This window comes from Vicugna pacos, chromosome 4, assembly GCF_048564905.1.
Source record: "Vicugna pacos chromosome 4, VicPac4, whole genome shotgun sequence".
Taxonomy (NCBI): domain Eukaryota; kingdom Metazoa; phylum Chordata; class Mammalia; order Artiodactyla; family Camelidae; genus Vicugna; species Vicugna pacos.
In genome coordinates this window covers 80211927-80237899 of record NC_132990.1, presented here as the reverse complement: position 1 = coordinate 80237899, position 25973 = coordinate 80211927, and the positions used below count along the sequence as shown (strand labels likewise).

General features: G+C 58.6%; 1 protein-coding gene and 1 non-coding gene across 3 annotated transcripts in view; one reads left to right on the top strand and one right to left on the bottom strand.

The window, feature by feature from the left end:
* CACNA1B (calcium voltage-gated channel subunit alpha1 B) overlaps window positions 1-25973 on the bottom strand; it is a 171072-nt gene that overhangs the window by 97204 nt on the left and 47895 nt on the right. For both annotated transcript variants that reach the window (XM_072960634.1, XM_072960635.1), the window contains exons 10-15: window positions 25311-25400; window positions 17154-17363; window positions 13994-14106; window positions 9294-9406; window positions 7185-7316; window positions 6957-7029 (exon numbers count right to left, since the gene is read on the bottom strand). In XM_072960634.1, the coding sequence (XP_072816735.1) occupies window positions 6957-7029; window positions 7185-7316; window positions 9294-9406; window positions 13994-14106; window positions 17154-17363; window positions 25311-25400 (731 nt within the window). The remainder of the gene's footprint in view (window positions 1-6956; window positions 7030-7184; window positions 7317-9293; window positions 9407-13993; window positions 14107-17153; window positions 17364-25310; window positions 25401-25973) is intronic.
* Window positions 23846-23918, top strand: TRNAV-CAC (transfer RNA valine (anticodon CAC)). Its single transcript has one exon. It is a non-coding gene; the product is annotated as a tRNA-Val (tRNA).

Genomic DNA, 25973 nt, shown 5'->3' with positions numbered 1-25973 from the left:
CAGTTTAATGTTGTCAAATGTATCGGTCTTTTTCTTTAGGGTTTCTGCTTTTTTGTAACTTAAGAATCTCCATCCCAAAGTTGTAAAGAATTTTCCCAGGTTTTCTTCGAATCATTTTAAAACTTGGTTTTTCAAATAAATAAACAAACATAATTACCTCCCCCCAAAACAAACAAGTCTGGTTTCTCACACTTGGGTTTCTAGTCAGCTGGAGTTTGTGGTCACCGCTCTGCCCACACTGGGGGTGAAAGATCTGCTTCTTGCCAAGTGGAGGCTCATCTCTGACTCTCCCATCCTCCCCCGGCGACCTGCTCTCTCACGTAACCACCCCGTGCAGGGCTCTCTTGTCTGTTCTTCTGACATTTTGTCTTCGTACCTCACAATCTCCACTGCTTAGCGTTACAAGGAGTCTTGGCGGGCGGTGGTGCTAATCACTCCTTCCTGAACTGCCTGGCTGTCTGGATATTGACTCTCCCACAAAATCAATATGCTGAATTCCAAGAGCAGTCCTGCTGGAATTCGGATCAGGACTGCATGAATCCATAGACTGAATTAGGGAGAACTGGTACCTTTACCGTGGTAAGACTCTCCCACTTATAAATATATCCCTCCATGTAGTCAGTTCTCTGGGGCCTTTAATAACAATTTAAAATCTCGCCCATCAACGTCTTGCATGCTTTTTGTAGATTTACTTCTGGGTAACTTGCAGCTTTTGTTACGAATGTAAATGAAATCTCTCATTTTAACTGAAAATTCTAATTGAACGATAGTGTTATAGAGAAAGGCTTTATTTTTTGCATGTTGATTTTGTGTTCAGCAACACTGGTGAATCCTGTTACTTCTATTGATTCTCCTGGGTTTCCTGTGCAAATAATCACGTCATTCACGAATAGTAACGATTTGTCTGTTCCTTACCACCCCTTCCACGTCTTCCTTTTTCTTATCTCGCTGCGCTGCCTTCAGCGTCTGACCACTAGAGAGCCTTGTCTTCAAGCCTGTGCTGGCCTGGGTTCTCCAGAGGAACTCAACCAAGGAGCACAGCCTCGTGGCTTTTATCTTGTAAGCCCTGACTCCTTCTCTTCCCCTGGACGCCGTTTTGATTTTACCCAAATCTGTCTCCCGAACTGCAATTATAAGATCCCCAAACTCTCTTCTTATTGGCAGCCTCCTGCAGGTTTTTGGTTGACAGACTTACATGGTCTGCATTTTGCTTTTCTTACGTTGTCTTTGCCTGGCCGTGGTGTCAAGGTCATACTAGCCCCACGAAATGATTTCTTGCCTTCTCCGAGAGGGTTTGAGTAAGTTATTACCTGTTCTGTAAAGGCTCGGCAAAGCCACCTTATAATTCACCAGGCCCTGGGCAGGAGGAGAGCTTTGACTACAGATTACATTTCCTTAATGGTTATAAAATCATCCAGGTTTCTAATTTCTTCTCAAGATAATTTAAGTAATTGATGTTTTCGTATAGAAGTGCATGTTTCATCTAAGTTTTCAAATCTGTTGGCATAAATATTCTTGTGGGATTTAAGAAAATGTTCTCCTTTTCTGTAGTTATGCCTTCCCTTCGGCATACTAAAAGTTTCTTTGCTTGAAGTGTAGTTGATGTACCGCATGACATAAGGTACAGGTGCACAGACAGTGATCACGACTTTTAAAGGCTACACTCCACTTACAGGCACTGTGACGTACCCGCTCTGTCCGGCCTTGGACCGCACGCCCTGTAGCTTGTTCACCGCGCGGTGGTCTGTGCCCCGCCCCTCCCCCTCCCCACCCAGCACCTCGAGTGTGTCCTGCATCTGTGAGTCCGTCCCTTTCTTCCTGTCTTCAGCAGTTCGTTGCATCAGGCCACACCTCTCATCTGTGCCCCCTTTCTTGGTCAGTCTTGCTGTAAAGCCACAGTTTTATTAGTCCCCTTGAGAAGGAGCTTTTGCTGCTTTTGCTGCCTTGGTACTTTAGTTTCTGTTTCACTAATGTCCTACATTTTCTCCTGCTTTCGACTTTTCTTTGGTTTCTTCTTTTTCCTAGATTGTTAAGATCAGCACGTAACTCGCTTATTTTCAGTCATTCTTTTATTTTGATGATTGCTTTTTGGTTGGATTTTGGTTTTGTGTTTTGTTTTTTTTCCTCTTTGGTAGGCGGAGGTACTTAGGTTTATTTACTCATTTATTTTTAGTGGAGGTACAGGGGCTGAACCCAGGACCCCGTGCGAGCGAAGCATGCACTCCACCACTGAGCTGTATCCTCCCCCCGAAAAGTGCGTTTAAAATTGTAAAATTTCCTCTAAGTGTCGCTTCAGCCTCATCCTACAAGCTGTGCTATTGTTCAGTTCTAAATGGTTCATCATGTCCATCGTGACGTCGTCTTCAACGCAATCTTCGGCTCTCAAACATGGGCAAGATTTTAAACGACTGTTCACTGGCGGTTTGTATTTACTCACGTAGTACCAGGCATGTGCTCGGAAGCGCAGCAATTCTTTGGCATTTGTAGGCATTTCCTCTGTGACTTAACAAGCGACCAGTTTCCGTAAGTGTTCCGTGTGCCCAGAGAACGGCTACTTCATTCGCCATCGGTTGGGCGTGGAGTTCTGTACCCGTCGTCGACTGCTGTGTCCACGAGCCCTTGCACAGCCTTTCAGCTCTCATCCATTTCGTTCTTCAGTTTGATACAGATACGTTGTGAATGCTTAGAAGACGGTGGGCCTTGATTCCTCATGTCATTCTGTCAGTTTTTACTAACGCGTTTCTAGGCCGTGTTGTCAGGTCAGGCAGTTCACTAGCTGCTCATTTTTCCTGAAGCCTTTTCTTAGCCTTAACTTCTGTTCCAGCTGATGCAATATTACACCAGCTTTCCACTGGCTAATGTTTACCTAGTTTATCCGTCTGTATCCCTTGAATTTCACATTATGTACCATTTCAAACATTCAGAAAGGTTCAGTGAATAATGAACACACCTCAAGGTACCCACTGCCCAACTTAAGAAATAAAACATTAACATGTAGGATTTCCAGTCAAGATGGCGGAGCGGTAGGACCACGAGCTCACCTCTCCTCATGACTGCAACAAAACCACAACTGAACGCTAAACCACCAACGAAAAAAGGCTGGAACCTAGGAAAAAAGATCTTCTGCAACTGGAAACATAAAGAGGGAACCACAGCAGGACGGCAGGAGGGGCGTGATCATGATATAATTGGGCCCCATGCCCCCCGAGTGGGGGACCCACAAGCTGAAGGACAGTTAAGTTGCAGAGGCCCTCCCATGGGAGTGAGAGCTCTGAGCCCCCCCACCAGGCTCCCCAGCCTGGGGCTCCAGCATTGGGAGGAGGAGAAGACCCCTGGTTTTGAAGGCCAAGGGGGCTTGGTGCTGGGAGCCCCATGGGACTAGGAGAAACGGAGACTCCATTTGCTTGGGAAGCGCACATGGAAACTCAAATGCACCAAGTCCAAGGGCAGGGGCAGTGATTTCATAGGAACCTGGGCCAGGCCTGCCTGCTGGATCTGGAGGGTCTCCTGGGGACGTGGGGGACGGCTGGGACTCACTCAGGGGACATAGAAGCTGGTGGCGGACATTCCGGGAGTGTTAATCTACATGAGCTTTCCTGGAGGCTGATGTCTTGCTTGGATCATTAGCACTGAGACCCAGCCCCACCAAGCAGCCTGTAGGGGAGCTTCAGGCCAAACACCACACAGGGTGGGAGCACAGCCCCAGCCGTCAGCAGACCTCCTGAGCCACAAAGGCCTCTGGACACAGCCGTGCCCACCAGAGGCCCAGGACCAAGCTCCACTCAGCAGTGGGCAGGCCCCGGCCCCTCCTGCCAGGAAACCTGCACAAGCCTCCAGTCCAGCCTCACCCACCAGGGGCGGGCGGTAACGGTGGTCAAGGTGCTCAGGGAGCTCAGGAGGGGCACAGACGCAGAGCGGAGCTTTCAGCAAAGAGCTGGAGGGTATGAAGAGCACCCAGAGGTGAAGAACAAGATCACTGAAATGAACACCACACTGGAAGGAACCGACAACAGACTAAACGAGGCGGAAGACGGGTCACTGGGAGTCACTACTTCAGAACAGAAGACAGAAGAAAGAATAAAAAGGAATGAGGACAGCTTAAGAGCCCTCTGGGACAACACGAAGCGCTCTAACAGTCACACTGCAGGGGTCCCAGAAAGAGGGAAGCGAGAGGAAGGACCTGGGAAACTCTGCGGAGGGGTGGCCACTGACACGCCCCAGCTTGGGAAAGGACGCAGCCGCCCACGTCCAGGAAGCGCAGAGAGCTCCACACAGGGTCCGCCCCAGGTGATTCCAGCCTCAGAAATGGGCTGGCTGTTTCCTTCTATATTCTGTGGAATCGTCCGTGTAGCACTGGAGAAAGCTCTTTCTTAAACACTTAGCAGAATCCCCTCGTAGAACTGTCAGCACGTGCCAGGGCGGGCGGGGCTCTCGTGGCCGGTTTCTGGGCAGCCGGGGGCCCTACCTCTCCCTGGGTCAGCGCTCCCTTCCCTCCCATCACCGCTCTTCCAAGCGCACCCGAGTGTGCGAGCGTGCGATGCTCCCTACACTGGGGCGGCCCCTCTCGGACTTGAGTCTCGGCTGCTTTCTTCCACCTCCCGCTCCACCACGGCTCTCTGGGTGGGCCGACAGGACTCCAGGCCGACAGGGACTGGCCTCCCCTGTGAAGTTATTCCCCCAGACCGTCCAGCATCACTGCTCATGAGAGGCCTGCCATCAGAGGGCGCTCTCTTGCAGGAACTCTGTCTCCAGAACAGATCTGAAGGCTTCCTCTTCATCCGGCTGGGTCAGGCCCGACCCTCTGGACCACGCTCGGCACCCTCTCGTCCCTCCGAGCCACACGGGCTCACCCCAAACACCTGCAGCTCACCTGCTCCCGTGTGGACCATGTCAGTGGACAGCCCACCCTCAATTTTTATCTCAACGTCTGTATCCTTTATTTCTAGGATTTTTACTTGGTTATTTCTCACATTGACCAGATATCCTTGGGTCTGAAGTGCCTTTCTTTCATATTCGGTGCTGAGTTCTTCCTTTAAATCTCGGAGGATCTTAAAGGCACCTGTATTTGCGCCTCGGGATCTCAGGAGCGGCTCACCCCCGACTCTGCCGCTGGGCAGCTTCACCATGAGCGAAGTTCGAGCTGTTCTTTCTCTGGCCACACGCCTCCCTGTGCCCTCTCCAACCCTGCTCAGCAGGGCTCCATCCTGGGGTCTCAGGCCCTCCGGCCAGTGTCTCCTGTGTGAGTGACAGGCCTGGCCTGGCCAACAGTCAGTCCTTAGAGCTCAGCCCCCTTGGAGGGCCCGACACCACCCCGGCTCCGGGGCTGCCGAGCCGTCAAGGAGGCTCCTGGGGGCTCACAGCTCATCCCAGCCGCACCCTGGGCGTCTGGTCTCCGTCTCTCAGCGCTGTTCCATTTCTAGTCCCCAGAAACTACTTTCTGCTTGGCTGCTTCCTTTAAATTTCTAAGATGTATTATCTTATTGCTACGTTCAGAGCAGGGGGATCTGAGGTCTACATCAGAGCGTCGTTGGATCAGAAGAACTCGTCTGACTCTAACAGCTCTGGCGTCTCCTCCCCCTGGTTCCCACACCACTACCAGCGGCACGTTCGGGTCCTTTCTTGGAACAAATACAGCGAAGCACAGCTCTGACTGTCGAGCAAGTCACCTCCCTGCTTGGAAACCCCTGTGACAGTCCAGTTGGGCAAAGCCCCCTGGCCTGGCTTTAAGGCCCCTCCAACCTGGCCCCTCCCCCGCCCATCACAAACTGCTCTCCTACCCCGGCTCCTCCCACCATCCTGCTGCTCGCCCAGAAGGCACCCCTGCCACCCCTGCCTGCTCCCTCCCGCCACTGAGCAGACTGCGCTGCTCAGGCCAGGTCCGGCCACCCTCTGCTGGAGGCCCCTGCAGGGGACCGTTCGCCTTCGTCCCCAGGGGCACAGAGCCCCTCAGCCTCAGAAGCCTCTGGGAGACACAGTTTGGGGCGTTACCGGCCTGTGAGCGAGCCCAGCCTCTCTCTGCCTCCCTCAGAGAAGGTGAGGACGGACTGACTGACGAGCATCCCGACGCAGGGAATCAGAGGAGGGCGAGGCCACGGCCCTCAGAGGCGCGGTCAGACAGCGAGCAGGACCACAACGGCCGGGGTCCTGCCGGGCCGGGAGCAGAGTGCCTGCCTCTGGGAGAAGAGCTGCCCGGCTTCCCCTGAGGCCAGAGGGAGAAAGCAGGTGGTCGCAGACCCTCTCCTTGTACTAGTTGTGGCTCCAGCTTTGGCTGGGGGCAGCGTCAGAGCCACCGAGGGCAGGGGCAGGCAGGGCCCCGGCCAGAGCACGTGCACCTGCAGGGCTCCCCTGCACGTCGTCCCTGCCTGTCTTGGCCTCAGACATGGCCAAGGAGTCTTCGTGGGGCAGAGACATTCGGCTTTATCGTACAGGAGAGGCCGGTCGGGGGGGCCCATGAGGGCCACAGCTCTGTGAGGGGGAGAGCACCTCGGTCCCTTGGAACCGAGGCCATGCCACATAGAACACGGGCCGAAGGCCTCGCTTCCCAGGGAGCCGCGGGGGGGAGGGGCATGTTTTCCAGACTCGAAGAAGAACTGAGGGGCCACTGGGGCCTGAGCCATGGAGGGAGAAGCCTGGTAGGGGCAGAGGGGCAGGGCATTTTATTCTCAGAGAATAAAAGACAGCTGTGGTCGCCCCAGGCCTCGGGGGCAGGCAGAGAGGTGCATGGCTGAAGCCCGGAGCCCTCCAGAGCTCCACCTGGGTCTCAGGCGGCCCCCCCGACCCGGGTCCCAGACTGAGGGCCACACGTCAGAGGCTGCCTGTGCGTTGCTCCTGACCGGTCTTGTCTGCTCCACGTAGGGCTCTGCCGGAACGTCGGCGTCCGGGTCGTGTGGCGGCGCTAGGAAGGGGCTGATGGGAGGACGGCCGCCTTCCCTGCAGGCCAGGAGCCGGAGCCTTACCTGGAAGACGGTGAGGATGGCAGCAGGGAAGGTGTCGAAGTTGGTCGTTGGAGTCTCGTCTTGAAAGTTGAACCTGAGAAAACAAGGGTCTTGGGAAGAGGCAGCCCCGACGGAGCTGGGAGGACCCGGCGCCTCCAAGGCTGCCAGTGTCCCGGTGCCAGGGTCGGCAGCCCGCTTGAGGCCCTCAGGGGAGACCAGGGCCGGCGGCTGGGGCCCAGCATCACTTACTGTCCCCCGAACAGCTGCATGCCCAGCAGGGCGAAGACCACGATGAAGAGGAAGAGCAGGAAGAGCAGGCTGATGATGGACTTCATGGAGTTGAGCAGGGACACCACCAGGTTCCGCAGCGAGCTCCAGTACCTGCGGGAGGGCGGCCAGGTCTGGTCCCGCCCCGGAGCCGCGCCAGACACCGACTCACACCTGCCGCGGCTTCCAGGACCTGGGTGTGAAGCTGGAGCCTTCTCCCGAGGTCCAGACCCATCAGCTGGACTCCAGCAGAGACGACGCGTCCAGCCGGGACCCGCCCTTGCCTCCCAAACCTGCTCCTGGCTCTGTCCTCTCAGGGAGGATGGCCCAGCTCCCCTCCCCCAACCCCTCCGGCCAGCGCTGCAGGAAGTGAGGGCTCGACGGTTTGTCCCCCGTCCGACAGGAGAGGCGGGTCTTTGTGCAAAGAGCCTCAGCGGGCCAGGGACGCAGTGTGCAGCCCTCCCACCCCTCAAAGTCTCCTGGAGGTCAGAGACCGTGTCCCTCTCATTCAGCTGGACCCAGTGGCACACAGGTCCCCCGAAGTCGAGCTGCTGACGGCCCCCTGGGTGACTGGGCCCCCCAGCCGCTCCCCCAGGAGAGCCCAGAGCGCACACTGGGATCAGCCCCAGGGAGACGTACCACGTGCCTCTGTGCTCTGCACTTGCGGTCCTGCTGCCCGGGCGTGGGGAGGACCGCAGGACAGGCAGCCATCTCCCCACGTCGCCCCACCACTGGGCACCTGGCCCTGAGAACCATGTCCTCCTCCCTGGGGCCTGCATCACAGAGGCCCACCTGTCCCCCAGGTCCTCTCAGCAGGTGCGAGGGAGGCAATGGAAGGTGGGCAGGAAGACTCCAGGAAAGCCTTCTCCTGGGGTGGGCAGGGGTCCAGGTCCAGGAGGAAATGGGGCTCCTCAGACTCCGGGCCCCTCAACCAAGGTGAGGACGGCACTTGTCACTTGAAGGTGGTGGAGAACTGGGGGCACGTGGTGCAGAGCACCCAGCAGTGACCCGGGCCACGCTGGACTCAACTCCTGCAGCTACACTGCCGTGACCTCGAGTGGCCTCAGGTTTGGACTTAAGATAGACTGGCAGACACCAGGAGAACCTCAACGTCCTGGCGACGCCAGAGGAGCAGTGAGAGGCTGGTCGGCCACCGGAGGGGCGGCCCAGAGCCCGGGGCCTCCGGCACAGGCCCAGGGCGGACAGCCCCGTGGCTGTCGTGACCCAGGCTGCCCAGAACGCTGCACGGAGGTCCGCGCCAGGCACGTGTCGGCCACCCGCTCCAGCTGCTCACGGGGCAGCCTGGGGTCTCGGGTCCCCGCTGTGGTGTCCGGCCGCGGCTCCAGCCCGCCAAGTGAGAGCAGCTCTGCCGCTGCCAGGACAGTCATGTGTGAGGGTGTCTGCCCGCCTCCCGCCACCGCCACGCTGGCTCTCCCTGCGCTGACCGCGTCTCCCTCTGCCCTGGGTACGACCCGTTTCTGGGGCTGGAAGCAGTCACGTGGGATGAACCTGAGCACGGTCAGGGCACCGCCCTGTCACCAAGGACAGACCAGGCAGGGTCGGCCCTGGCGGAGAAGGCAGGCCCGGGGGCTCAAGTCAGGTCAGAGACACATCAGGGCCAGGACAAGCGGAGGCCTGCCTCCCACCCCGGGAGGCGGGCCTGCAGGGCAGGCGGGCAGACTTAGGGGCCACAACCAGAGAACTTCCACTGCTCACTTCTGCTTCCCCGCGAACCATGGAGCAGGGTCACACTCCGGAAGCTGAAATACAGGACTGCTGACTTCAAGAGGAAATAGTGTGAAACCGTGGGGAACAAGCTAACGAGAGGGTCAGGAACCCTGCTGCCGGCAACACTGGGTCCAGCTGGAAACTGCCCTGAGGACAGACGTGGCCCCGAGGCTGAGACCAAGTCCTGCTGGGCCGCTGCCCCAGCGCGGGCTGCTTTATGACTGTTTCTGCCTCTAACCCAATCACAGGCCACAGAGAGATTCCCTAGGGCTGCGGCCAAGTCCGGTGCCACACGTCCCCAGGGCAGTGCTGTGAGCTGCCCCAGGGTGCTGCGCCCGCCCCCGGAGCACTCGAACCACATACTTGGTGACTTTGAAGATCCTCAGCAGCCGGAGAGCCCGCAGCACACTGATCCCGAAGGAGGTTCCCGGCTTGATGGCCGCCCAGACCACCTCGAAGATGCTCCCCACAATGACCTGCAGGGGACACGGGTCAGCCTGGGCACGGGCCTCGCCGCGCTGCGGCTGCATCTCCACAAGCATCCGCCCTGCCTCCCGTCTGCTGCTCAAGCCAGATAAGGCAGCACGAGGTGCAGCCGCCAGGGAGCTGCAGGCCCCCAGAGCCGGTGCCCGTCCTGCCCCGACCCAGACGCACCAGGAGGACACAGGACACGCAGCAGGTCCGGCCTGCTGGTTTCCGGACGGACCTGGAAGCCTCCTTGTCCAAGGCCCGCGCTGGGCTTCGTCACAGCCGGGGAGCCTCCCACACTCCTCCAGGGCTCCAGAGCAAACCGCATCCGACACAAGCACGTCGGATGCCTTGCCTGCTGGGCTGCTCTCACACCGCCCAGCAGGTCGGCCTCCTGTGACTCCCCCCTCTGGTCCTGTCACTGCCCTGAGCGTTCCAGCTCAGAACTGCATCCTGTCTTCTCCCAGAAACCACCAAGAACAGACTGTGACAAGCCCGCCCTCTTGTTTTCACCAAGAGTTATCCTGGGCGCCGTCCAGGTCAGTGGACCAGGGCTTGTGAGCGAGAGGCACGTCCCTCCTTTCAGCTGCTCCTCAGACGGGCTCTGTGAAGGGCCATCCTGATCAGTGTCCGGCGTGAGGGTCTCGGGAAGGACAGAGCAGTGGGGCTGGGGCACCGCAGACCCCTCACCATCCTTCCTCTGGGCAGGACAGCAACGGCACCCAAACCGAATTCCCTCCCTGACCGCCACGCCTCGTGGAGCACACCCAGGCCCACGGTCGGCATGAGTGCCCGTGTCCTCTTTGTGTGTGCGGCTAATTCTCACCCCCTCCAACCCGACTTCTGCAGCTGGTGTGGAGGACTCCCATGTCGAGCTTCAGTCTCTTAAATTCCGTTTCGCTGCATTTGGCTCACACGTCGTCCAAGGTTTCAGTCACTCCCACCCATTTCGCATCGGCTGCAACGGAACCAACACTCTCACCAAGTCACTGAGAAAATGGTGACTGTGCCAGGGCCTCTGTGGGTCAGCACCGGTCCACTACCCCGCACGTCTGGTCTGCTGGTGGGACCCGTTCCAAGTCACCCCAGATGCACAGCCACCCGCTGCACGTTCCTCCACCGGGACACACGTCACTCCGAGGACGTCAGATATGCCCCCAGCTGCCGCACCACCATGACCCTCGCACCAGCTCAGCACGTCTGGTCTTGGTGGCCCGATCGCCACCACCAGTTGCCCTCAGCATGACAGCACCCGCGTTGTGCCCGGGGCTGATCCCCCTCCTTCCAGCGCTGGTCTCCACCAGGTCTCCTCCTGCCCATCCCTCCTCGGCATCGTCCACACTGGTTCATGATGAAGGTGGCGCCTAGATGGCCCCCGGGGAACCCACTCCTGGTGCAGTCTGTCCCCTGAGGGTGGGGTGGACCTCGCTACCCACTTCTAGCAAACAGGACGGACAAAGGGACGGGCGTCACCCCTGAGACGTGTCACAGCTGCGTGGGGTCAGAGAGGACACTGGGCAGCCTGTGTGGTGGCCCTCAGCACCAGGAACCGGGGTGGCTGTGGCCACTGGGGTGAGCCTGGGGGCTGACTTTCGAGGTCTGTCAAGAACCATGAGCAGGGCGTGGATGGGAGCCCTGCAGCCCCACGGAGCCTGGGCCGCAGAACCTCGGGAGGCACACCCGTGGGTCACAGCCTGACTGCCAACCCGTCAGAATAAGACCGAACAAATGTCTGCCGCTTTAGCCATTAAGCCTTGTGGTAACTTGCTACCTGGACAGAAAAATCAATCCAGACGTGGGAAACGGGAGTGAGGAGCTGCATGATTCAAACCCCAGTGCAGGAGGGGCTCTGGGAGCAGGGAGTGGCCCTGAGCAGCAGTCAGCGGAGGCCTGAAGCCCCTGAGCACTCCCCCTGGAATGCTGGACCCTGAGGATGCCACAGGAAAGTGAGGAGAACCCCAGGTGCCCAAGAAAGGGGGCTGGCGGAGCGGGGCACGCCGGGGCCTGCGGCTGCGTGAGGAGCGGACGTGCGGCCCAGAGCCGGGGCTCCGCCAAGAGTCACTGATACCGCCTGGTGTCCTCCTGCCGCTCGTGTCGGAGGGGAGGGAGGGAACCGAGGGACTTGACGTCGGGAGAAGCCGAGACTTGCTAGTTTGGGAAACGCTCGGCCTCTCCAGAGAGCAGACGATGCCAAAATTAAGAAATGGCCTGGAGTCTAGACATTAAGTCCAGGGCGTGACTGTGGCTTTTCCGTAAGACGCCGAAAGACCAAGGGTAGTGCCTGAGAGCACGTGCAGCCACCTTCAGGCCCTCCCCAGGGACACGGGGTGTGCCTCCCACATGGGCTGCGTGAAGCAGTACGTCCTCAGGACGCCGAAGCAGGTTGAGCTCAGTCATCTCAGCAGGAGCTCAGGCGAGCAGGGCTGACCTCTAAAAGAGTCGTGGGCACAGCTCTGTCCAACGGGGTAAATTCCAAGAAGATTCACAACGTGCCCGTGAAGTTCTTACAAGGCTTAAACACACAAAAACATCACCAGTTTGAACTGAATCGGACAGAGACAGTACAAAATTAGGCCTCTGGATTCCCGAAATTCTACCAGTAGGAAGCAGGCTGAGAAAAACCTGGGCTGAAAACGTTCACCACCCTGCATGGAAAGGGAGGATGACTCAGGACAAAGCCCAGAGCCAGAGGGCTTCCCAGGCCGCAGGAGCTCATCAGGGCGCTCCCACCACCTCCCAGCTGGGCTCCAGGGCCACGGTGGCCCAGTGGCGTGCTGGGCAGCCCACGCTCCCCTTCCTGAACAGGGATGTCGAGAGCAGCGACCCCTTGCCTGTCCCACCCAAGCTGGGTGCGGGGTAGACAGCTTGTCCCTTTAGTTTCATGGTCTACAGGCTGAGAGAAGCTGCAGGAGCCTCCACCAGGCTGGGTGTGCTGCGGGCGACGCGGCTCTGCCGCAGTAACAGGACGAGACTCTGGGGAGGCGGGAGAGAGGGGAGTACATTCTACACTGGGGTGGGGGCGAATCACGGGCCCAGAAGGCAGCCTCCAGGACAGCCCCCAGCGATCCTGGTGCCACGTCCCTGTATCACACTCTCCCCCATTAAAAGTGGGCTGGCCCAGTGACTGCCTCCTGGCAAACACAACAGCCGGGTGACGGCGTCCCTTTCCTGAGACTGGGCTCCTGCGGCCTCTGTCCTGGGGACCTTCGAGTCTCTCTTGCGTCACGAGCTGCCGTGCCGTGAGACACGTGGCGAGGCCCATGTGACTGGGAAGCGAGGCCAGCCACACCCATGAGAGGGCACAGAGCAGATCTGCTGAGCCCAGCCTGGCCACAGCCGTGCAACAAGCCTGAATGCACGCTCCTGCTCTAGCCAAGCCTCGGGAGGACTGTACACCCAGCGCCAGCTGGACTGTGACCCACGAGAGACCCCAGGTTCCTCTGTTAGCTTATGTGCAAACTACTCCTGCGTGCGGGGCTCTGGAAGTTCCCAGATGGGCGTCTCCCTGAAATCTCCCTCCCTCTCCGGGTCTCCTCTGCCCACGTGCACTGAAGCTTTCTTTGGAACCAGGAGGGCAGAGAATCAGAAGAGCTGGTTTCCCCTCGACCGTCTGTCAAAGCAGCAGGTGTCCACAGCTCTCAGGGCGCACCCTGGGCCCCATCGCCTTCCTTCCCCAGAGACATCAAGCAGCGTGGCGTGTGCGGGGGAACCCTGGGCTCAGCACCGACCCCCGGCACACTAACTAGCTGGGCAGCTTGGGCCCGTCACACAGCGTCTCTAGCTGTTCATCTATGAAGTGAGTCGTCGTGAAGATCTGACGCAGTCTGCCAGCTGTGCTGCAGCGCTGACGAGAGGAACGCTCTCCTCTGACCTAGGTCCGGGCGCCCTCCCTGGCTACTGGGGGCTCTGCAAGGCCTCCCTTGGACTGCAGCACGTCCACTTCTCAGTCAGAGCCTCCGCCGGGTCAGAACTCAGCTCTGGGCGGCCGCCAACAGCACTCCACCCCTGGGCTCTGGGCTCGGCACCAGGGAGGCGTCCTGTGTGATCTGCTGGGCCCAGGGCAGTGGTCTCTGTGTTGCCCCTCCCCCTGCCCTTTTGCAGTGAGCCTCAGAAACACCTGCCCTCCAGGCTTCCCTCACCGGCAGAGGCTGGGGAAGAGACCCAGGCTCACTGCTGCCCCCAGCCTCACAAGAAGGGCTGGGCCACCACGGCCTGTCAGTCCTCCCCTGACACTGGTGCACATGCCCAGGGCCGGACCCACAGACGCTGAGGCATCAGGACCACAGCTCCCTTGAGCCCTGGCAGAGTATCTGAAAGAAGCTTGTACGCCAGGCCCAGGGGAGGCCGCGGAGCCTTGAGCTGGTCTTGAGACTCCGTAACAAGGGCAGGGGAGAGAGGGAGGGAGTCACAGCTGGCACCCCAGCAGGACGAGCCTCCCCGCCTCAGACGGCCCCTCTGGCCCAGGCAGGCTCACAGGCCCCCCGACGCCTGGGCTCTGCGCCGCAGACCCCCGCCCACACCGGGCCCGGCAACGCGGGAGGGGCGCACGCCCTCTCGAGTGCACAGCCGGCATCCCGACCAGACGTCCCACTCACCCCGAAGTCGAAGCAGTTGAAGGAGGACCGGAAGTAGCTCCTGGGCCCCAGGCCGTACACCTTCAGGGACATCTCTGTGAGGAAGAGACCCAGGAAAACAAACTCTGCAAAGTCTAGGAGAAGCCGGAGAAGAGGGCGTTAGCTCGCAGCCCCTCCGACCTGGCTCCAGCCCAGCCTGGAGGGCGCCAGACCCCGGGCGGGCCGGGGGTTGAGCCTTCCAGGCCCGGTCTGTGGCCCTTCGCCCTAATCTCTGCCCAGGACAGAATAACGAACAGAGTGGAATGATGCAGGGAGGTGCTCCCTCCCAGCTGAAAGGTACTGAGCGCCCCGTGCCTGTGGGACACGCACACAGGCTCCCAGGAGTGACCCTGGGGGGAGCTCTGGGGTCAAGGGCCCCTGTCCCCCAGAGGAGGACCTAAGGGTCAGGCAGGGGGCGCCCCAGCCCCGTGGAGACGCTGGACAGCCTGGGACCTGGCCATCCGCCTTCACTCCCCGCTCCACGCGCTGACTGCAGGCGGAGAATGTCAGCTCCCCGGCCAGAACCCCCATCTCTCCACGAGGACCCGAGGGACCTCCCGCCTCTCCCTGAGGACTGCTGGCCTCAACGCCGCGTCTCTCAGGAGGCCTCCCTGGTCCTTCTCTGGACTCCCAGCATGTTCGGTTCTAGCTGTCCACGGGCTCACCCTGCCAGATGCAAGCCTCCGTCCCCAGGCCCCCGCAGTACGCTTGCCGGAGGCCTTGGGGAAGCCGCCCCCACGCTGTCTGTGAGTCACACAGGGACTCCAGTGGCTGCCTTCCTCTTCCTCAGGCTGGACCCCAGCAGGCAGCCGTGGTGAGCAGCGCCCGCCTCAGCCCAGGGGCCCTGCCCCGGGTGGTGCTAACCTTCAGGAGCCTCGGGACTGAAGGGAGGCCACCCTGGAGCTAAGGGCTGTGCTCAGAGCACACAGACACTGTCCCTAACCCAGCCTGAGCAGAAGGCAGAGTCAGAGCAAGAAGCAGCAGTCAGTCCCGAAGCTGTTCGAGGCCACGGAGCGCAGGAGACACAGCCGGGCTCAGCCGCTGTCTGGCCAAGCCAGGAATTCCAGGCTTCAGAAGAAGATCAGCGTCTGATCCTCCTCCCAAGCTGGGACCCACCCATCACTCTGGACGCTGAGCCCTCTGTCCCCAGCGACGCAGAGGCTGGAAGCAGCTCAGAACCAAGGGCAGAGCCTGCCGCAGGGGGCCCGGGACTGAGGGGCGAACGCAGGCTTCTGACAGTCCAGTCCCAGGCCAGAGCCTCTGGCTTCCAGACTGGTTGGGAGACTGGAGCGCAAGCATCTCCTGATAAAGCAGAGGAGGGAGGCAGGGACACGTCTCCTGCTGTCACTCCGTGCCCTGAAACCTGTTCTCCTCCAAGCTCTGCACACATGTAGCCGCCTCAGCAGGGTGTATCTGCAGCAGCCGACACCCTGGCTGGGCAGAGGCAGCAGTCCCACTGCCCGCTGGGCACCAGGTCCCCCAGACCCACACGTGATGGCCTGTGTGGCCCAAGGCCTCAGGTGGGGATCCTCCTCCTGTGGCATGAGTACATGGCAACCACCTCCCAGGAGCAGCTCACCCCAGAAGGCCTGGCCTCCGGAGCTAGTCAGAAAAACACCAGGGCTCCCAAACCATGCACAGAATGAGCAGTGAGGAGGCAAAGCACCTGTCCTGGAGAAGCTGAGAGCGCAACGCCAGAGGCACGGACGCCCGCTGACCCCCGCCTGACACCGCCTGGGCGCCTGGCACCTGGGCCTGGAGACGGTGACGGCAGCTGTGAGGGGCGGTGGGACAGCTGTGTCCTGAGTCCCGCTCGGAACACTCAGCCCCACAGCCCCTCCACATGAGGGCACAGAGGCACCTGCCCTGCACCTCAGGGGCACCATGAAAGGAGCTCGGGTCCTGGGAGCAGAGGCCACAGAGCTGCGACCTCCAGCCGTCCAGCCCAGATGCCCACCCTGCTCCCCAGAAGACCGAAGTGGGAGTGTTTGCAGGCACAAGCACACGAACTGCCACAGGGGACGCCGTCGGGAAGGGGGCTCCAGGACCAGAGCTCCCAGCGCCCCACTGGCCTTTCCGCTCTCCTGAGGAGGAGGCCCTCAGCTTCACCACTCGGCCTGGGGGCCGAGAAAGGGTGTTGGTCCATGCAGCCCTAAATCTGTCACCCAACCAGCAGGCCCTGGTGTGCTCTGAGCCGGCATGGGGGACAGACCCCTCTCTCCAGGAGCCCACAGGCTGCGGGGAGCAGAGCGGGTAGGTCCAGCAGTGCCTGTGCTGTGACACACACACTGTGGGACAGAGAGACAGCGCAGAGGGTGGCCAGGGCCCTCTCATGAGGCCTGGGGGTTCACGGGAGGACCCTCCCTCCCTCCCTCTGCAGCTCGAGCCTCGGTCTCTGGGGTCCCCAGTGCACCTGAGGGACAGGAGCCGAGGTGCAAAGAACCCACTCTCCAAGGGGCGGCCAGCCTCAGGCCGAGGCCCACGGCGAGCTCCGACGAGGATGGCCCTGAAGGGGAGCACTCCTCTGCCTCCTGCAAGGCCTCACCACCTCCCGGACCAGCCTGCCTCACTCCAGCCAGCTGTCGAGGACAGAGCCCGGGCCCTGGGCAGAAGTGTCCAGACCCAGCACAGGCCCCCTCTCCCTCCAGCCGCTTTCCCCAGCTGATGCCAGCAAACTCAGGAACTTCCAGGAAACCACAGAGAAGACAGAGCAGGACAGCGCAGGTTCAACCAACCACAAAGAAAAGTGAAACAGGGGAGCCCTGGGAGCCAGGACTCTCTCTCCCAAGGAATCCAGGGAAGACAGAAACGAGGAGCTAGGTCCCTCGGTCCCCGGATCTGAAGCCTTCTTGAGGGAGGACGCATCATCCCACAAACATCCTTCCCTGGCGCCCAGACCCCTCACTCATTTCCCACTACACTGGGGACAGGGTCTGGCCAGATCAGCGGGCTATCCCAGTTCACAGGGCCGGGGCAGCCCTGGGTCGGGGCGCTCGGGCCCGGGGAACAGCAGGCCCCCTGCAGAGGCCCCCGGGATGCTGCGGTCAGTGCAGGGACCCTGAACTGGGCGTTAAGCAAAGGCCAGCTGCAGACCAGAAGTGGCTCGGGAGGAGGCGGGGGAGGCCCGGGCCCGGCTACGTACACAGCGCCGTGGTGAGCCGCTGGGGCTGGTTGTAGTGCACCATGGCCACGCACAGCGTGTTCAGGGCCACCACGCACAGCACCGCCCAGTAGAAGCTCTGTGCCTTCACCATGCGCCGGATGAAGAACCGGCACATCTTCTCCTTCCTGCGGAGATACGACGAGCCGTCCGTCTTCCCGCTCTTGAGGCCGGCGCGGGCGAAGGGGGGCCCTGGGGGGACAGGGGGCTCTCTGAGGGCACGGGGGGCCAGGCACACGCGCCCTGCACCCATCCGTGCCCCCGTGGACACGCTTCCCCCCCCCATGCACTGCCCCCCATAGAAACACCCTCGAGGGCACGTGCCCGCAGCCCGGGCCCAGCTCGAGGCGCTAGTTTCCGTCCCAGGCCCCACGTGCGTCAGACCTGCTACTGACACTGTGCTAATGACCCCTGCACCCACCCCCCCGCTTTCACAAACGAGGGAACGGGAGTCTTGGTGGCCTCCATGGTTGCTGGGCTCTGGCAGGAAGACCTGGATTGGAGCCGCTCTCTGGTCCTCAGAACCCCCTGGCCTCTGTCCCTCTTTAGCTCAGCGGTAGCCACTAGCCACTGCCTTCTCAGTAGATCTACTGGGCCACAGCCAAGCTCTTTCGTTTGCATCTGGTCCAGCAGCAGAGCTAAAGTGGTCCACAAAGCCCCAAATATTCAGTCTCTGGAAAGTTTGCCAAGGAAGAAGCTCCTCCCCAACTCACCAGCCAAACCCAACTGCCTCTCCCATTCTGCTCTCAGCACCTCTGCCCCACCCGGGCTCCCACGCTGCCCTGCTCCAGATACTCCAACTAAACCGGGTCCTCAGCCCCCAGACAACAATCATAACCTCATGCCAGCTGCTCTGAATTGGCCTGTTGGCCTGGTCTGTGCCCAACCCCCGGGTCAGACCAAGCTCTAGGGGGACAGGGCCACCAGCTACCAACAAACCCCTGGCGCCACCTGACGATCAAGCAAGCAGTCACCGCGAGCGCCTGGAGGTCTTGAGTGCATGTGTGTGTTCAAACCCAGTCTGCTCTGAACACCTGGCCTGGCCAACAGGCCTGGGGAGGTGTGGGCGCATGTTACATACGTGATGGCAGGTGTGCTGCACCGGCGTGTGTGCACGTGCGCACCCAGACCCGCGATGGCACTGACAGCGTCTTCAGTGTTGTCAGACCAGTGCTATCAGAGCAAATGTGTTCTCAGATTCGCTAAGCGAAGACGGCAGAGGCTTCTGGAGTGAACTGCCTACAAGCTAAGCAGCTGCAGCAGGCAGGAGGCACTGTCACAGACACAGCAGGCGGGCCCCGGGAGAGCACCCTTCAATCAGCCCCACCAGGGCCTTGCAGGGCCCCACCGGCCACTTCCTGGCACTCTAGATGCCACCCCACCCACACCATGGGCCCCTCACAGCTCCCCTGGCAGAGCCAGAACACAGCCCCCCAGTCCCCGAGCAGACACCAGAGCCAGCTGCTCAGGGCAGGCTCGTTCAGCAGGACCTCTCAGCCAGCCTTGCTGAGAGCTGCCCGTTGCCAGTGGAGGGGACACGCTGCCCCCTCCTCAAAGGCAGCAGTGGGGCACAGAGGGAAGACAGGTGCCAGGACAGAGAGACCCACACAGCAGAACCAACACACAGGCCTGTGCAGTGACCCCCACCCCAGACACACCCACCCACTCAGTCAGTCAGAAAGAGTCACACACACGCTGCCTGGCACATCCAGACCCTGGCCACACCTGCCCTTGAGGACACATCACAGATGCACACGGGTGCACACCTGTAAACACACACAGGGCCACCCTCAAGAGGAGGGGCAAGGGAACACTTGACTCAAGCAAACTGCACTGTGCACACACACGGCCAGGGGGACAAGCGTCTTCCACGGGGACCCCCTGCATGCGCCCCAGGAGGCCAGGCGGCCCGGCTCCCTGCGACACGGCCAGGGGGACAAGCGTCTTCCACGGGGACCCCCTGCATGCGCCCCAGGAGGCCAGGCGGCCCGGCTCCCTGCGAGCGAGGCTTCGAGAGGTGCTGTACGTCCTTTCACTGCCACCCCGCACCGCCCACTAGCCCTCGGGCAGACACCACATACATCCTCACTCGTCAGACGCACCACACAGCGGCACCCACAGCCATCCGTGTTCACCAAACCACATCCCCCACGTGGCCCTTGAAGCCCACCAGCTCCCGGCTCTGACTTAAAGGAGCAAAGGGAGAGACAACATGAAGTTACAGAATTCCAGGAGCAAAAGGAACAGGAAAGGGGATGAAATAACTACACAAATGGAGGAAACCATCTTCCCCTGAAGAAAGACCTGAGCCTGCAGGCCGACAGGCGCACCGGTTTCCAGACCCCAGCAAGGGGGGTTAGTGACGCGGAAGAGAAGCCAACGGCGGCCAGGAAACGAGAGGCCAGGACAGGGGCGAACACAGAACCAGAGAAGCGGGCAGGGCAGCTGAGCGCCCTGGTCAGCGAGAGGCAGGAGGGCACCTGAGTGCGAGCAGAGGCAGGGGAAGCTGCCAACTGACACAGCAGGACCGCCCCGCGGTGAGCAGCGACCAGAGGAGAGGACACAGAGCCACCGAGCAGGAAGGGTGGGCCCCAGGAAAGTGCCAAGTCAGGTTTCTTGGGCCCCGGGGCAAGTAGCCTAAAACTAAAAGCCCCGAACAGTCTCAGACCAGGAGGGGCGAGGGGAAACTCTGCAAAGGTCGCATCCGATTGGGTTGGGGGTTGGGCAGGGAAATGGGAAATGCAGCGATTTTGTTATGGACATAATGCATCTTGGTGGTAAAGATGGTAGACAAACACTAAGACCGTAAACAATGTCTGCGATTGTGGGAGAAGGCAGGAAGGGAACCATCCGTGGGACAGCAGAGGGAGGATCAGAAACTCACACGGGGGAGCCTGAGAAGCAGCAGCTCGCTGGAAGCACAAAGCTGCGGGCGGAGAGCGGAGACACCCTGAAACCGCAGCGATCTACACGCAGCAGCGGGGAAGGAGGCCGGCTGGGCGCCAGCCAGCACTCGAACAGAGCAGCCTGGACGTTCCTGCTGGGAGCAGGGGCCCAAGACTAGGTTAAAAGAAAGCAAGACCCAGCTAAATATCGTTTACAAGATGGACACTTGAAATGATCAAGAGTTAAAAATGAACGGGAAAGCAAAGATGCCAGGCGAGTTACGGTAGCTTGTGCTAAAACCCAAACACCAAGGTAGTAAAAAGAAGTCTAAGTCGTGGCATTTCATGACAGGCAGCAAACCCGTCAGCAGAGGAGCTAAACAGATAAAGACGGCACGTGTGACAACCAAAAGCGTAATTTACAAAGAAGCCGCAACGGTCACAAACTCCTCTTTACCAAAGCACGTACTGGCTAAACACAAAAACAAAAGCCACCGGAAACACAAGAGGACGCATCAGGGACGTGCAGCTCAAAACCGCAGTGACCTATCACCTCACACCTGTCGGGATGGCTATTTCCAAAAAAAACAGCCAGTGCTGCTGAGGATGTGGAGAAACTGGAGCCCTCTGCACGGCAGGCGGAGCGTGAACCGGTGCAGCTCCTCGGGAAAACAGTATGGAGGTTCCTCAAAAACGTGTAACAATAAAAGCACCACATGATCCAGCTCTCCCATTTCTGGGGACACCTAACCTATCCATCCGTCCACACAAAAGAACTGAAATCTGGATCTCGACCACGTTCGTTGCAGCACTACTCACAACAGATAAGCAGTGTCTGTCGGCAGCTGAGCAGATAAACGAACGTGGTCTGTACATGTACTGGAATACTGCTCAGCCTTAAAAAAGGAAGCTGCACTCTGCCACAGCCTGGGTGGGCCCTGAGGACACCACGCTCAGTGAGACAAGCTACACTCAGAAACACAAATGCTTAGTGACTAATTACACTCACGTGGGGCGTCTAAAACAGTGAAATTCATAAAAGCAAAGACTGGACGCTGACGACCTGGGGCTGGGGGGGACTGACTCACGTGCTGCTGGTGAACGGGAGCAAGGCGTCAGCCCAGTAAGATGGGTCAGCGCTAAACCTGCCGCAGTGCACTGCGCCCGGGCCGGCAGTAAGCTACCGACGCTGCACACCTGAGTCCACAGACCTCGTCGTGTGTTCTTATCACACACACACAGGCTTTCAAGGGAAAAAGGAAATCCAAGGGAAACTTGACAAACACGGAGATGAGGAGGGGTGTGTAACGGGCCCTCTCAGACCTGCACGGGTCTAGCGGTAAAAACACAGAGACCACGGCGCACACCCTGCCCTTGGGAGACTCAGCAAGCCTGGTGGCTGTCAGAGCCAGGCGCACCCTGCTGCGCTTCTGTCAGCGAGACTAAAGTCAGTCATGAACGTGGAGCTTAGAAAGTTTAAACACAGAGATGTGCTGGCCACATTTACCAGTCGTTATCTGACAAAATTAGCCACAATGAAAAGGTGGCTGATCTGCCTTACTACCTGTAAATTAAGAGGCACGCTCCTAGACCACGTCTGACTCGGGAAAGTAAAGAAGCCGCCATCTGAGCAGCAGCACAGCGCACACCCCAGGTGCAGCTGCGGGCAGAGGCAAGGACGCAGCCTGCCTGCTTCCCTGTTAGAGAAGGAGGGGAAAAGCACAGGTGACACATTCTAAGTTAGAAAAGTGATAATAAAATAAATAAACATAATGTAGGAAGATAAACCTAATAAAAATGAAAAATGAAAAGAATAAAATTAAAAACAAAAAATAGAAGGAAAACGAAATCTGGTCATTATCAACGATCACTAGCACATACTAACCTCACGCCATCCTAATTCAGAAAACAGAGAGAAAACAGAGGTCACCGTGCTAACAGCCGGCACAGAGTGAAACCGAAGTCAGCACAGCCCAGTCAGCCTCAGAGCTCTGAGCGCCAGAGCGCAGCACACAGGTGCCGCCTGGCAGCCCCACTGACTCCCACACACACGCCTCCCAGTCTGAGCCGGACTCCCCCACTGCCCCTCAGGCAGGGCTACTCCGGCTGCTTCCCACTCGTGGGGTCTCCCTCTTCCACCCATGTGAACAATTGATCAGCAAACCCCATGGGCTGGTCCTCAAAACACACCTGGAACCCAGCCCCAACCCCTAGCTGCTCCCTCAAATCCAGCCACCGGCCACCGGATCCACACGACAGCCTCTAACCTGGTCCTGCTTTGCGCCACATGCAGAATGACACCTCCCCCGCAGGCCACACGGCTGCCAGGGTCCGTGCCGGACCGTGGGACCCTCCCCTTTCCTCCCCTTTCCTCTCCTGCCCCCTGCCCCACCCACTCCAGCTCATGGCCTCCCACCCTGATGCCAGACACTGTCTCCAGTGTCACTTGGGCTGACCAGCTAGCTCCCTCCTCAGCTCCTCACTCAAAGGCCATCCTATTTAAAATCCCAGCACCTCCAGGCCCTCCAAGCCCCCTCCTACTCGGCTCTTTTCTGTTTACACACACAGCACTGGAACAGAAACTCCAGAAGACGCAGGGCTTGCGCCTGGCTCAGGGCTACAGCCCACGGCCCCGGGCACTTCCCAGCACATCCGGGCACTTAGTAAACATGTGCTGAGTGAATGGACAGGCAAGTGACTGCAGACAGGAGCCATCAAAAGAACTACAAGAGAACCCTGCACTCTGCTATACAGAAACAAGTGTGAAAAGGCAGCAAACGTGAGGTCTCCTAACAAAGTATAATTTATAAAACTGGTCCAAGTTCTTTTTGTTTCTTAACTAGCTAGGTACGCGATTCTCTCAGCATTAAAGAACAAGTAATTTACATGTTATTTAAGTTATTCCAAGCTACAGAAAAAGTTTTTTATAACTCTCCAATTCACTTAAAAAATCAGAATAAAACTCTAGGTAAAATAGGAATAGAGGGAGCTATTTAAATATAACACACATGGTAGTTTTTTTTAATTTAACAAAATTCAGATCCACAACATACACTGGTCTCTCATTAACAAACACAAACAACCTAATAGAAAAATGTGCAGCATATATGAAGAGTCACCAAAACCCAGATTCGAATGAGAAACAAACATTTAAAAAGAGGTTCGGACATGCACCACAATGTTCACAGCAGCACTGTTTACAACAGCCAAGACATGGAAACAACCCAAATGCCCATCAACAGATTATTGGATCGAGAAGCTGTGGTATATTTATACAATGGAATACTACTCAGCCATAAAAAAGAATAAAATCGTGCCATTTGCAGCAACATGGATGGACCTGGAGATCATCATTCTAACTGAAGTAAGCCAGAAAGAGAAAGAAAAATACCATATAATGTCACTTATATCTGAAATCTAAAAAAAAAAAAAAGACACAAATGAACTTATCTACAAAACAGAAACAGACTCACAGACATAGAAAACAGACTTATGGTTACCAGGGAGGAAAGAGGGTGGAAAGGGATAAATTAGGAGTTTGAGATTTGCAGATACTAACTACTATATATAAAATAGATAAACAACAAGGTCCTACTGTACAGCACAGGGAACTCTATTCAACATCCTGTAATAACCTATAATGAAAATGAAAAAGAATATGGAAAAGAATATACATATGTATATGTGTGACTAAAACATTATGCTGTGCACCTGAAATTGATGCAACATTGTAAACTGACTATACGTCAATAAAAATTAATTAATTTTTTAAAAATTAAAAGAGAGTTGGGAGGGTGTAGCTCAGTGGTAGAGCACATGCTTCACATGCATGAGGTCCTGGGTTCAATCCCCAGTGCCTCCATAAAAAAGAAAAAATGGGGCTCAAAATCACTAGCAGTGAGTGAAATGAGAATTATAGTCCCCACAAAATATCACTTTAAAAGCATCAAATTGCCCTCAAACCGGCAAAAGTCAAAAGCAGCCGCACCATCTACAGGACACAGGCAGACGTCTCCCGTGCTGCTGGGGAGCGTGACCTCACAGCCTCCCTGCGCATCCCTGACAGCTGCAGACACCGCTCCCTCAGCAGCCCTGCTCCCTGGAGCCCTCTCACAGAGACAAAGCACTGGTGAGGGAGGACCGGTGGTGGAGGACTTGGGGGGCAGCAACAGCCCGAGGGTGGGCGCATGGCCGCGCACAGGAGCAGCGGAACACAGGACGGTGAGCCCAGACAACAGACGCCACACAGCCACTTACGAGAGCGAATTCGAACCAGACTAATTGATGAGAGGGGGTTGCAAAGGCACTGATGAGAAAAATTCGCATGAAATTACCTCTGCAACGTGAAAAGACCCCAGACCCCACAGCATGTCTGGAACACGTGCGTGCAGGAGTGGTATCTGAGATGAATGTCTGGAAACGAGGACAAACCCCAAGCTACTAACGTGGGTTTACTGGGGACACAGAGGGAAGGCATAAATAAATAGATAAACAGACAAGTAAACACTCAGATGCTGTCATTCGAGAGCTCTGTCTTGTGAACTAACAATGTAACGGGAAGGAGCTCTTCCGACTCAAGCCCGCTCCCACGTGGCGGGGGGACAAGGGGGTCCTGGCTGGCCCTGACTGGCACCGGTGGTGAACGCTGTCACTGCCCAGGGCCGGCCCCTCCCACACCAGGTCCCTTTTGCCGCGGAGCCACAATGACAGGGCATTGGGCGGGGAAAGGCCTGGGAACTTCTGGTTCTAGACTCTTGGTACCAGGCTGAGAGGAAGGCAACCGAAAAGGCTCTGCCTGATACAAGACCCGGGTTTCCCTTGCACCATCTGACAAGTCGGAGAGGAAGCCAAGCCCTCGGAGGCGGCAGGTCCCGGGAACGTGGACGGCACACGGGGCTTAGAAGCGAGGTGGCAGCCCCTACCATCAGTGACACACACGGCCCTCGGCCTTGGGACGTGCCTGGGGGCTCCACACCCACGTCGGGGGACCACAGAGCCAAGAGCAGCCAGCAAAGCGTATGACACGAACGAGCAGGAGGGGACTTGCAGGGGCTGTACACACAGCCCCCCCCCCCGCCAGGGCCAGCCCCAGAAAGACACCTGCACACGGAGGGAGCGGCACTTGGGGTGGGCAGTGGGGACGCAGGGGAGGGTGGCCCCAGGGGCTGGGAAGTCTGGTGACAGGAGGGAGCAGGGTGCACACTGTACACACAGTCGCAGGCCCCGCAGAGCCAGGAGGACCCGGGAGACTCACCTGCAGCACAGAGGTCTGCAAACCGGTCCTCCCCCTCCTCCGCGTGGATCAGGTCGTTTCGGCTCTTCTTGGTGGCCGCCCTCTTCAGCACTGCTTTAAACAAAGAGGTGTGGGCATGAGCTCGAGTCCCCAGCTGGCCTGCCTCAGGGCCGGTACATGACACCATCCCCCACCCAGGGGACAGCCTTTCCTGGTCGCCCATCTCCTACCCCGGAGCCGATGCTGGAGTGGGCAGGGGGGCTCCCACGGGTCCCTCTTGGTCCTCAGAGCAAAAGGGACAAGGGAGGGACTTCGAGGGTGGGGGCATCAGTGGGGAAGGCCTGGCTGCCACCGAGACCAGGACATGTCCACACTCTAAGGCCAGGTGAGACCAGAGAGATCAGGTGAAGGCTGCAGAGGGACCCAAGCAGGCCTGACCCCGCCCAGCCCACCACAGCGGGCATGGCCACGCTGCCTGGCCCTGTCCTGAGCAGTGGGTGTGGAGAAAGAGCAGCCTCCCTGCCCTGGGCTATGCTGGTGGCCGGAGCCGCTGACCAAGGTTATGTCGGCCTCGTTCCCACAGCACTCCGGGGCAGCGCCACCCTGAGCCCCGGGGCCGGTACAGCTTGGTTTAAACCGGCAGTTCTAAAGCTTCCAGAAGTGCTCTCATCAGTACAGCAGCCA